This window comes from Elephantulus edwardii, unplaced genomic scaffold (assembly GCF_000299155.1).
Source record: "Elephantulus edwardii isolate Elephantulus edwardi_28Jun2011 unplaced genomic scaffold, EleEdw1.0 scaffold00029, whole genome shotgun sequence".
In the NCBI taxonomy this organism is placed as follows: Eukaryota; Metazoa; Chordata; class Mammalia; order Macroscelidea; family Macroscelididae; genus Elephantulus; species Elephantulus edwardii.
The window spans coordinates 9,130,841-9,144,068 of record NW_006399779.1 but is presented as its reverse complement, the minus strand read 5'-3'; the positions used below and the strand labels follow the sequence as shown (position 1 = coordinate 9,144,068).

The 13,228-nt window shown below is 35.6% G+C and overlaps 1 protein-coding gene across 1 annotated transcript in view; it reads right to left on the bottom strand.

Moving 5' to 3' along the window:
- The window catches only part of DNAJC24 (DnaJ (Hsp40) homolog, subfamily C, member 24), a 51,355-nt gene that overhangs the window by 7,885 nt on the left and 30,242 nt on the right, over positions 1 to 13,228 (bottom strand). The window contains exon 2 of the mRNA XM_006883782.1: positions 12,286 to 12,424. Within this exon, the coding sequence (XP_006883844.1) occupies positions 12,286 to 12,424 (139 nt within the window). The remainder of the gene's footprint in view (positions 1 to 12,285; positions 12,425 to 13,228) is intronic.

Sequence of the window (13,228 nt, the reverse complement as noted above, 5' to 3'; positions counted from 1 at the left end):
ACACCAGTTTATTTACTCTCATGTGCACATAGTCCAAATTTTTGTAGAAATTCTTGTTTTAAAAGTCAGTACCTGACATCAAAGAGAATATACTACATGATTCCCAGTACATGAAATGTAACAGGCAAAATGACTCTGTAACCTTTAAAGAGGGGCTATGAGGTTAGACTGAAAAAAGTCACAAAGAGTTTTGAGAATGACAATTAAATGGATATTTATACTTGGTATCTTCTCTATAGATAGTACAAGTTTAACGAAGAGTTTTAAAAAGACAAGTGTTTAAGATTCTAATGGACGGCATTTTAAACAGAAATAAGGAAAGAAAAGTTAGGAGTAAAAAATTCCTGAGAAAAGATGTAGTCATTGAAAAGACAGTAATCTGACAACTTCTGAAAAAGGTTAGGGTGATTAACTCGGGAAAATTGGATCCCTGGTGAACTGTATAATGAGCAGGAGTACATACAAGTAAAAGGTGAATCTAAATGTGGGAGGTGGGTGGGGGTGACCAAGAGCCTTTGTCAAGAGGCAGGTGTCCAGGGACTGGGACAACAACAACCCCTTACCCGTGCCCCCCTCCCATTACAAGAAAGGAGGACAAACAAATCAATGTGTGTTTCCCCCCCTTTCTTTCTTTTTAAACAATGATCTCTGCTTGTCCACTATTGTGGTTATAATTAGAAAATCCAGTTCTTCTCTATCCCCTAAAGTAATCACACTACCCTGTAATTAACTTTGATAATTATCTAGGAATCAGGCATGGAATCTGCAAAACAGGTAAGTTAATTTTCTTTTGCAATAGTGAGTATTAGAAATATTTTTGGTCATTTCAATAAAATATTTCTATGATATCTAAAATAATAGAACCTATTTTAAAAGTTCTCCTGTTCAAAAATTGTATCATTAAATACACTGAAAAAAATATAAATGGACTTAGAAAGTGGTTTCATTGATTAAAGGAAAAGATCCATGACTTAATCTTTGCTACAGATGGTAGTAACTAAAAACCAAAATAAAACAGCCATTTGGAAAGAAAAAGCCTTAGATGGTATTTGGTATATTCTATTTTGAGTCTAGTGACACTAAATGAGTCCCAATTCTTTTGAAGTGAATGGGCTCAAAATTTTCTAAGGTGTCTGGGAACAGAAAGGCCTGTTCACACCCTCTGCTATGATTACAAGCTTAACCAAATATGGAGACAAGAGAAATTTCCAATTTTACTGCCATAAAAAAAAACTTAAGAAAGAATTCTGAAGAAAATAATAATAAAATCAAATAATTTATGTGGTTACTTGAAAAAGAATCTTTCAATCTTTAGATGTATCGGCCCTTCTGACCTTGTGTTCTATTGGATTTGTCTAACAACAAGAGGTGAAAGAATTCTGTGGTTCCATTGTCTCAACAGTAGGATCTAAGAAAACACTAGCAGGACTCATCAGAGAGGTTTATGAGCCTGCAATTCAAAGAGATTAAAAGGAAAATCTATGGAGATTCTTTCACAGTGAAGAATAACATTAAATAACTATTAGCAGCTTGGTTCAGTAAAGCTTACCAGAGCTCTCGCTGGGTCATTCACAACTTTCTAAAAGAGGAAAAGTTTTTTTTCAGCTCCATTTGGGAATCAATAAATATTTCTTACTTCTTACAAGACAATGGAATTCCAGTCTTTTTAAACTTCCTCCTAATGATAGTAAAATTTCTAAAACAACTCTTTGCTGTCTAAATAATTACACAACTTAATCCCAAGAAGCCTTTTCTAACTGTAGCTACAATTCAGAAATAAATAAATATAAATAACTTTACAAAGCAACAAAAAAACCACAGGCGAGAGGGATTTAACTTTACTCGTTATAGCTGAGATATTGAAGTCTCATTAAACAAAATGTCTGAAAGATCAAGTCTGTCTGCAGCTCTGTCCCTGCTATTTGTATTTGAGTTCAGCGATGCCATGTTATTCAAGAGATCAATAAATCCCCAGAAGGTGCTCATTTAGCAATCAAGCCACTGTATTTATTTTTAACTAAGATGCTGGTCAAATGCTGATTGTTTATTTCAAAGTAATCATTTGCTTGTAAATTAAAGCATGAAAGTAAGCAATGTTTCCTTTTAAGTCTAACTCAGTATTTCCATATTAAAATCTAATAATTTAATCATTATTAAAAAACATTACACTATATGATTAAAGCTTTCATATAAGAAGTAACTTAAAGATTATCATTTTCCTTGTCCTTAATACTTCTGTCCTTAGAAAAGTCTAACTTACAAAGATATTCAACATCAAACATTAACTTGACATTTCATTAAATCATTATGCCCTATAATCCTCTTCCAGAAGAAATTAAAGCATCGCCAACTCAAAGCTTTTCATATGGAAGAAAAATTACAATTTGTAGCTCATGTGTGGACTTGAACTTCGGAGCTTTTATAAACTGGGTATAAACTAAACCAAACCCTGGAAACAGAACTCATTGCATTTCATTACTGAACAGGTAAAGAAAGCAGTGACAAAAGTAGGTATGGCTTCTCTAAACAAAAAGAAAAACCTCATTTCCAACTACTTGGGACAAAAAACCCAGTAGAATTTACACAACCAATTCAAAACCCAGCCACTCATCCCAGTGTCAAGAGTCAGAAAGGCTTTTAATTACTAGCTATGTGACCTTAGACAAATTACTTAACCTCTCGGAGCTTCAGATTCATTCTCCTGAAATTAGGTAGTAATACCTTCCTTAAAAGGTTGTTAAAATATTAAGCAATATTTAAAAGGCAATTACCCAGTGTTCAAAAAGTGGCAATCACCTCAACAGCTTTATTCCAAACTGTTTGTGTTGACCTGAATATACTAGACCATACAAAAATTTTTTAAAACACTGTGGCAAAATGCCAACAAAACTAACCTTAAACTCCAATGTATCATTACGGGGAAAGATCTCAAGTACCACAGTTTAAGAAGCCAGCAACTCTTGATCTTTTCTGGATTTGTAACAGTGTGAGGAAATTTTATAGACTTTGCTACTGTCAACCCCATTAATATGGACTCATTATTGTCAAAGCCATAGTCTATCAGGATTTTGGGGATAGGGGATTGATTTAAAAGGGACCTTCAATAAAGAGTAAATTGTAAAGAAACAGAATGGAGGCTTGTGATAAACTGAAAAAGTAATCTGGGACCAGGTTAAGTACTTCTGTCCCACTTAAAATTCCAGGTGAATGGGTATTTTGTTGGAAGGAGGAGAAAAAGGAACACTTTACATTTCTTACACCAAGCAGCAAGAATAAAAGCAGACCAATCCAAATGTAAATCAGTGTGGCAGTAGAGCACTGAAGGTCAATTAGGAACTATGGAAATAATCCTTCAATGTTATAATCTGGTATAGACTACAGTGGAAATTGTTAAAATAACAGAATCACAAAGGAAATAATTGAAAAAGATGGACATTTCTGATTTTCAAGTTAAAAACAAAGTATAAATAACTACTGTATAATATGAAACCAGGATTTTACAAGAGTAGAGGGGAAAAAACAACCAGAAAGATTACTTGGCCTTCTTCTGAACACAATGATTTAACTGGGCAAGTACTCTAGCTGTGGTGCTGGAGGTATAAATTTCATGAAACCCTATATATTTTCTATTATTTAACCAAAAGTGCCAATTGTGTTCAGGTACATAATCGTGCCCACAAGTTTCAAAACATTTGGAACTAGTCAGATCTCTATGCAAAATCACTGAGTAGTGAAGCCTTTTAAAATTCTTTTCATTGCAAAGCAGCCATCTGCATATACTGAAAGTAACAAACATAAGTAGTCAAATTTTTATAAATAAAGGGAGGGGGAAAAGGAGGTCTTGCACAGAAAAATGTTATCTATATTCCTTCTCTTTTTAAAGGGAGGGAAAATCCAAACCACCCCAAAACCAGCCCACAAAACTTCCACTTTCTATTCTGTCTCAATCTTCTGCATCATTTCACAAACTTACTTCCTTAGAAACATTCCCCCCAAGACCCTGATGTTTATCATCTAATTTTATCTGAAGCTTGTTTTTAATAGCCAATTTGGAAATTCCTAAAATCAAGAGGAAATATAAAAATGACCATAAACGAAATCAATCCTAAATATTATAGATGGGATTATTTTATGAAGTTCAATTTTAGCACATTATTTACAAACCAGTTTATAGGTTTGTAAATAATGTGCTAAAATTGAACTTTCTAATAGCTGTAAATTCATCATATATTAAAAACTGCATTTAGAAGTATGCAAAATCACTAAGAATGAAGCCTCTTGAGATATTTTCACATTTTGCATTTTCCCTTCTCATAGAGTTAATCAGTCTTTAGCATTTTAGGAAAGATTCTTCTGAGTTTAAGACATTACATGCTGATTCAGTTGTCTGAAAAATACTGTTGGTGGAGTTCTAAGATAAGTTTCCTCCTTTGGTCACAGACTTATATATTTAGCATCCATCTTCAAAATGTTAATTCAGGTATAGTTCAGAGATACTGTGGGTTCAATTCCAGTAAAGTATCATAGGGAGGTCTGGTGGCCTAGTGGCAAAAAGCTGCACTGCAATCCCCAAACCATGCAGTAGATAGAGGCCATAAGCTGCTCCACTGGAGAATAGGCAATTTCCTCCCAAGTGATTAAGTGCCTCTGAAAACCCACTGGAGGGTCAGCTACAGGTTGGTTCCGACTCTATGGTACACAACAAAAATGACTGGATACATACAATCACTCGTACTGAAGGAAGAAGTCTTAAGATGCAGATGCACTTAAGGCATCTGCAAAAAACCAAGGTTCCAACAAATATGTCTCAACAAATGAATGCAGCCTTAAACTACACAAAATGGAAGACAACTACTTGGTGAAAGTTAACCAAAACTCATGTTTAAAGCCCCAGAGGCCTCAATTCCAAGCAAACACCTTTAGTTTCAAGGAGACAAGACCCTTTATTAGAAGGCTTAGCCAGTGGTTGCATTTTGAGACTTCCCAAAGAAAACCCAATATATAGTAAAGAAACACATGCAGAGGAATAATACTAAGTATGACTGCAGATGGCTCATAATTACAATTTCTGTATAATATCTTGCTTGCTGCCTGCTATCACTGTGAACATTTTAGGGCTTTATCTTTTCTTGACAGTCAAGATATATGGATGTGTCTCTGAAGGTCCACATGGAATAATTTGAACTTGTTTTTCAAGTTCCAAGCATTCTTATCCTAATTAAGAAGTTTACCGTAAACTATTAAAAAGGGGTTAGTTAAAGGAACAACAAAATAGTACTAGTACTCCCAATGACTTCCCTTTGCCAACAGACAAGAGATTCCTGCTTGTGCCCATTCAAAGGAAAGTGATTCAAAATGGACAAGAGTATTGAATGCATCAAGGACTGCTAGGAGAACAAACAGGTTCATCCTGGAGAGGATAAAACCAGGCTGCTTCTTGGAGGTAAGGATTTTGAAACTCCAACTAACATACTTTAGGCATGTTGCAAGGATGGACCAGTCCTTAGAGGGACATCATTCTTGAAAGAGTGGAGGGACAGTGAAAAGAGAGGGTTGCTATGAGATGTAAGCAAATCAATAGCACATAACAACAACAACATGGGTATTTAATAGGGATAGGTCTCCTTTATGAAGTGAGAAGAAGTCAGACTTTCTACATGTTACCTTTAGCTCTTTTAACAGTGCTACATAATAATTCAGTAATGGATAACCTGGGAGCTCTGGTGAGTTACTGGTAAGGAGTTGTGCTGCCAATCTAAAAGCAGGGGCTTTGAACCCACCAGCTGCTCTGGGGGAAAGCGATAATCTCCTCCCATGAAATTTACAGCCTCAAAAAACCTGCTAGAGAGTCAGCTAGGGGTCTGTTCCAGTTAGGTGGCACATAACAATGTTGTTATGTGCCATTGAGTTGCCTCAGATTCATAGTGACCCTATGCACAATAGCCCTAAACCCTGCTCTATCCTATGCCAATCTTATTGTCTACGACACACCTACCGCCTTTACCCCAGTCACTGACTCAATCCATCTCGTCGAGGGTCTTCCTCCCGTGCTGACCCTCCACCCTCCCAAGCATGACATCTTTCTCCATATCTTTTCAATCTATAAGCGGAACAGATTATCCTGGAGACTGGGCTCACTGGAAAGCAATGTGGTATCAGGTTTGGAGGCAGACTCATCATCAACCCTGCTTGCTGAAACTGAGGAGGACCTGAAGTACTTGCTGCAGAGGGTCAAGGACTGCAGCCTTCAATATGGATTGAGGCGCAACATAAAAAAAAACCCAAAGATTCTCAACACTGGGGCGATTTGCAGCATCAACATAGATGGTGAAGTGACTGAGATTCTTAAAAGCTTCAGTTTGCTAGGCTCTACAATTAACACTCTTTGTACCAGCAGCCAGGAAATTAAAAGACGAATTGCACTGATGAAGTTGTCTGTCAGAAACCAATTCAAAGTACTGAAGAGCAATGATGTCAGTCTGGAGACGAAGGTGCACCTGATACAGGCCATGGTCTTTGCAATTACTTGCAATGCATCAGAATCCTGGACAATGACTAGGGAGGCTAAGAGGATAATTGACACCTGTGGTGCTGGAGGAGAGTATTGAATAAGCCATAGATTGCTAGGAGAACAAACAGGTTCACCTTAAGAGAGGATGAGACCAAGCTTCTCCTTGGAGGAAAGGATTCTGAAGCTTCGTGTGACATATTTTGGACATGTTAAAAAGCACATAATATAGGACAAAAATATATCTTAATAGAGTTAAGTCTCCAGGTTAATTATGGCCAATTTAGGGACAATATGAACTTAAGAATAAATTGCCATAAAATTTCAACTTACTGCCAGTTAAGTAGATTCTAACTCTGAATTTTAAGGTTATTAATAAGAAATGGGTGCACTACTTTATGACATTCATGAAAAACATTGTGCAGTCCACTGGTCATGAAGGCTAACACTGTCAACCTTTCCTCAGTCAGATCATGGTACCATTAACACTGTGTGGGTGTTAACTGTACTGGGCTTTTGTTTTCCTCTTATTTACCTTTGTAACCACATCCTTCAAAGCTTAAATTCAAAATAAGTGTTTGTCACACCTCAAAGAAAAAGAAAATGATTATGAAAGAAAAGAAAGTTGAAATAATAAAGCCATGAGGAAGAGGTGAAACATCATTGGTCTCTGGCAAAGCATTAGGCTAACGGGTCACTATGAGCCATTCAATATAATGGCACTTGTAACAACAATAGTTGGTCAAAGATCAGAATAATTAAAAAGAATAAAGTGAGAAAAACAGAGCATGTAAAATAATCTGCCTGCCTCAATGAAAGTTATAATTTAGTAACATGGTAGTTCAGTTCTTGAAATGAAAAAGCTATTAATAGTTTAAGTGGCCAAAGTCAGTGCAATATACCTATTAGCTTTACTTGAGTTCAAGAAAGGGCTCAAATCCCTTTTAACAATTTAAAAGTTACACAGACAACAAACAAGGGTAAATGTGAAGTAGAATTTGTTTTTTATGTAAGGACTGATTTAATTGTTTTGTAGTGATAGTGTATTTACATATATTAAAGCACAAGGTGAAATAGCTAGGGCAGATTTAAGCATTTTAAGCAATTTTTCCTGAAATTTAAAAAAAAAAAATTAACTGGGACAGAGGTTACTTGTCAGATCAAATATTTAATGTAGATGAGAGTGGCTTATTTGGGGGTTAAAAAAAGCCTGAAAGGATGTAGTATTTGAAAGTAAAAAAAAATGCACAAAAGTACATACTATGCATCAGAGAGTTGGACAATGACTAGGGAGGAGAGAAGAAGAATTGAAGGCTTTGAGCTGTGATGTTGGAGTACTGAATATATCATGGACTGCTAAGAAAACAAACAGGTTCATTCTGGAGAGGGTTAAACCAGGCTGTTCCTTGGAGGCAAGGATTCTGAAGCTTTGTCTGACATACTTTGGGCATGTTGCAAGGAGGGACCAGTCCTTGGCGAAAGATGTCATGCTTTGGAGAGTGGAAGGACAGCGCAGGAGACAGACTATGAGGTGGACTGATTCAGTGACTGGGGTAATTGGAGTAGGTGTGCCGGAGACAGTGAGATTAGCACAGGATAGAGCACGGTTTAGGGTTGTTGAACATATGATCGCTATGGGTCTCAGGCGATTCGACAGCACATAACAACAACAGTACTTTTTAATGTGCTTATGAGGAGACTCTTTCCAAGATTTATAAAGGCACAAAATCTATTCAACAGTTATTTGCCATGTGGACATTTTATAAACCCTGAAAACATTTTCCTAAATGCTAAACTTTTTAGAAATGCAAGGTTTAGTGTTGAAATACTATGTCAACCTTTCAAGAGAATTCTGGAAGGAGCCTTGAGGAGCAGCCAAACAATAAGGTACGGGGAGCTCTGGTGGCCTAGTGGCAAGGAGCTGCAACTACAATCCCAGAGACACACGGTTCAAATCCACCAGATGCTCTGCCAGGGAAGGAGGGACAATCTCCTCCTGTACCAGTCAGATCACACACACACACAAAGAAAAACAAAACAAAACAAAAATAACAATTAAGGTAAATATCCCCACTGGAACAAACTGATTAAATTCACTAGTTAGCATTGTTTTCAAAATCTGTATTTTCCACAAACGGAATAACACTCATCTCTTTTTCAGATTTTGCTTTCCTTCACCTGCTGCAACATGAACTCAAAATGTTAGCTAAGAAAGTAGAAACAGAAAAATATGTGTATTTTAAGCTGTAGGCCCTAGATTATTACTTTTTCATTTATTAGTTATTTTATAATTTCCTTGTGTAACAAAGAAATAAGATGTCAAAGTCTCTCTTAAATTACTTTTTAGAGAAATACATGATTGTGGCCAATGCCTATGAAGGTTTTCTTACAAGAGATACTAAGTTTTGAGTTGTGAAATGTGAAATACAGGAAAGTATTCAAGACCAGTTCATGAACTATCTCCTACCCAAGCACTGTAGAACTCAAACTTATTTTTACACAGCAAGTCAAAGAGTATAGAGGGAACAATCATATTTAAAGCATACCATATGAAAAGAAAGCTTTACAATGAACTGTCACCACATGCAAAAGGAGTTCTATGTAACAAAGCTATTTCCATGTCCTCAGGGGGTGACCCAGAAAAAAGAGTGCTTTGACCTGGTTATAACAAATATTCTCTTTCTTGGTAACCTATACTACTCTTTAACAAATTATCACTCTCAAAGATTTTCCTTCCATCAAATCTAAATCTTCACTTGTAGAAGTTCAAGTTCATTTATTTCTTTAGAACAGTCACTTGCTAATGTTGGACCACAAAGGAAAAATTAATGTTGGTATTCTCAAAAAAAAAAAAAAAAGCTGCATAAAAATGGGTTTATTACTAGAAGTTTGTGAATTTACTCTGTGATGAAAGGTTTAAAAACAATAGGCTATATTTGATTAAAAGACACCTCTGTTTCTTAGTTAAACAGTAGACTCCATTTAAAATTAACCAAAACATCCTCACCGTTTGAATCATTGATAAAGGAACTTACTTATTAAGATCCAAGTTAGTATATTATATACAAATTCCAAACAAATGGTCTCTGTATGTATCAGAATAATCCATCAGGTCTCTTGCTGTATATAATTTGTCTAAGCTTCTTTCTGATTTCCACCAAATAACTTCCAAGACTCTGCGAAGATTACAGTGGGAAGTAACTGCTCCCTTTAAAACCTTAAACCAAGGATTCTGTCACCATTCAAATAAATCCAAGGACTTCCTAAAGGCAAGAGGAAAAGTCTGAAGATCTGGAGTCTTTGTTTTTCTACAACAGCTTCTAACTCCCCCTTCATGTGACTCTATGGGTCATTTTTAACCTTGTTTCTTTTTGTCAACTTTATCATATACACTAGCAAGGAGGAATATTTTTGATTCTTGATTTCTCCCTTGCTCCTTCTCTTTTTACATAGCAGGCTTCCAGCCAATTTTACGGTCTTAAAAAGTGTACAAGTTTTAAAATAGGAACAATACAGTGTACATGGCAAGTGTATACCTTATATCCTTTCATAGGGGACAATTGTAGATGAATTGTTTTCTTAAACAAACTATAATCATAGTAAAGCATGGTAAAGATATACTACAAAAAGATCAGATGCAATGTGGTGGTGGCCAAATCTGACTTCTACCCAATGCATAAAGGGGAACTGTCCCTACCAATAAGATCCACAGCAGCAAATAGCTATCTGCTTTTGCTCAGACATAGCACCTCTCATGTTCCTGCACACATTTCCAGCAATTACTGGGTTCAATATATGCTGACGACTCACAGACTTTACTCACAGTTGAGGTTCCAAGAGTAGTGATTATTAGGGAAATAGGTCGGGGAGTAGGAGAGGCAAAGAATATCTTGTAACACAAGTCCAGCAGTTTCAAACCAGATTAACAGAAAAACACAATCCCTTAATTAGTAAAGTCTTCGTTTCGGTTTAGCAACATAAATTTAAAAACTCTAAAAAAAAACAAAAACAAACAAACAACTCTTTGGTTTCTTCAAGAATCCAGCAAGGTTTGCCTAGGAGCATTTATAAGTCAGCATCAGCCTCAGCCTGTCTGCCTGTATGTGTCTGTCTGTCTCTCTCATGTCTTAGTTCCACAGCTGTTCTTGATTTGCAACACTATGTGTCTGCAGTTAAGGTAGCTGGAGACCACAGGAGTCTAATGTAATGGCTTAGGAAAGCCAACTTTTAACCTACCTACCATCACCTATTTAAAAATGTACCAAGACAGCATAATCATTGGGAACAGAACTTCAGGAATACAGGTACTTTCTCTGAAACATTTTTGGTTCTTAACTTCAACATTTTCTTAGTAGTTATGTCATGTGAGCCAAAGATAAAAAGATAGATATCCTTATATAAAGCTATCTGCAAATGAAACCATTTCATTCTTTTTAAAGAAGTGCAAAAACATTTACAAAGGAAAGTATTAGAAAGGTACCTGTATACATATCAAATAAAAGTAGAATCAAAGAGTCAAGCAATACTCAAAAGTGAATGTCAATTCATTGCAAAGGTAAACTTGTTACATTCTTATTTTTTAAAAGGGATAAATTTATCAGGCTTTAAAAAATGCTTTGATTTCTTCAAAGAGCAACATACTATTAAGCACAAATCCCCAAGAAATACATAAACAGCTCATGAAATCTTTTCACACAGAAGTATCACTTACTGCCTATAAAAGATATTTCATTTTACTGGCACCACTCTCCCTGAAAATAAGTAAATGTTCCACTTGTACTACTGGGTTTATCCTATAATGTAGTTTACTTAAAAACAGAGCCCTGTTTCTCAAATCAAAAATTCACAGACTTAGTAGTAAGAACCTCAAAACCATTTTTTAAGGTCTGATTATGGGCCAGCACTGGAAATAGAAGTGGATTCAAAACCAACTGGAGACAGTTGGCTTTTATCAACATGTACATAAGCCAATGTTGAGCCAGGTGCACTAGGCCAAGTTCAAGTAAGTGTTTTCTTCATGGGCTCTTATTACTGACTCCCCCCATTAGCATGTGGATGTTTACAGAAGGTTCAAATATAGGTTGATGGCCTCCTATCCCAAGGCCAGTGCAGAAAGACAGCCTATCACTTTGTGTAACTGCAGTTCATGTGTGACAAACCTGACCTACATTTCTTCCTTTCTTTATCATAACAGCTTGTCGCTGTTTTAAGAAGCTTTTTTTTACTAAACTGCATAAAAAAAATCCTGACTGTTAAAATTGCTAAACTAATGGGCCTTCCTTAAATAGCATGTATAACCACCTCACAGAGAACAGTTTATCCTGAAGATAATTGTAAAACCTAGCTTAAAATAATCCAATGGACAGGAAAGAGTGTATTCTGATGTTGCCCTTAAGTAATATCTTCCTTCAGACAGTCATTGATACAGCATACATTCTTAACACTAAGTTAAAAGCATAATTAATTTAACAAAAAATTTTTTCATCTATAAAAACCATAAAATTAGGATTTAATTAAACATTTTTCATTAGTTATAAAAGCAGTTTCGCAGCTTCCCAAGAATTTACATCCTAGTAATTTTGTTAATTTCTCAATGATATATAATAATCACTACTAAGAATAAGAGGCAATTAAATATAAGATGGGAGAAGGAATAAAAAAAGACAATAATAACTTGTTGCAAAAATATAAAGATTCTGAACATATTCTGCAGAATGCCTGCAGACCATGCTTCACAAGTTGCTAGTGTGCTGTGGCTCCTTACCACAAAGACCTACCATGCCGCTGCAGGTCATACTCTTTTTTTGTCTCTTCATTCCCTAGAATCTTCCATGCCTGATCAATTTCGATGAACTTTTTTAAGCATTCCTCCATTGTTCCTGCTGGCAAATCTGCACTTTGTTTGTCTGGATGATACTGGCAATCACAAAAACAGAGGAGTTGGGGAAAAAGAGAGTTAAGTAAGGGCAGGTAGAGGAAAAAAAATTCTAAATCTGAGATTAAGTTAAAGGAGATGGTAATGAGAAGTTGAAAACGAAGATGCCAAGGCAATGAGACAATGGTGTTGGACACAGGAGACAAGTGCCAGGTTAATTAGACCACTGGAGGAGCTATAAATCCACCAGTGACACGATCTGTCACAACGTGCAAAGACAGCATTTTCTGGATAATTTGCTGATAGAATCATTGGTCTCATGGACAATTTACCTAGGGAGGATGACTAACACAAACAGAAATAGGTATGTGCAAAAGAATAAGGCCTACAAGAGAAAGAACAAGACTTTGCAGACTTCAACACTTTCTTTAAATAAAGAGCTTGGCTGTAAATAGATTATTTTTTCTCATTAAATGAAATCATATAATTGTAATTTGAACCAGAATTGTATCTAATTATAAAAATAAAACAATTTCATCTTCTGGCATAGCTCTAAAAATTTTTAAGTTACAAATATTCCGAATCATAAAATTTTACTCTGGGAAAGATTTTTAAGATATAATTTTAAATGACAAAGTAAAACACTGAAATATGACTTAACTCAATGATGAATCAATCTGTCTTAAGTGAATTTCCTATATCCAAATTTTTAAGACATTTCTTTAGACATTTGTAGATAACAAGCCAAGACTTCAAATGCTAAATATAAATGTGGCTTAGTGGACACTTCATTTATACTATCCCTGTCTTTATTATTTCTCTTCTATGCTTTATGGTTCTCCTCT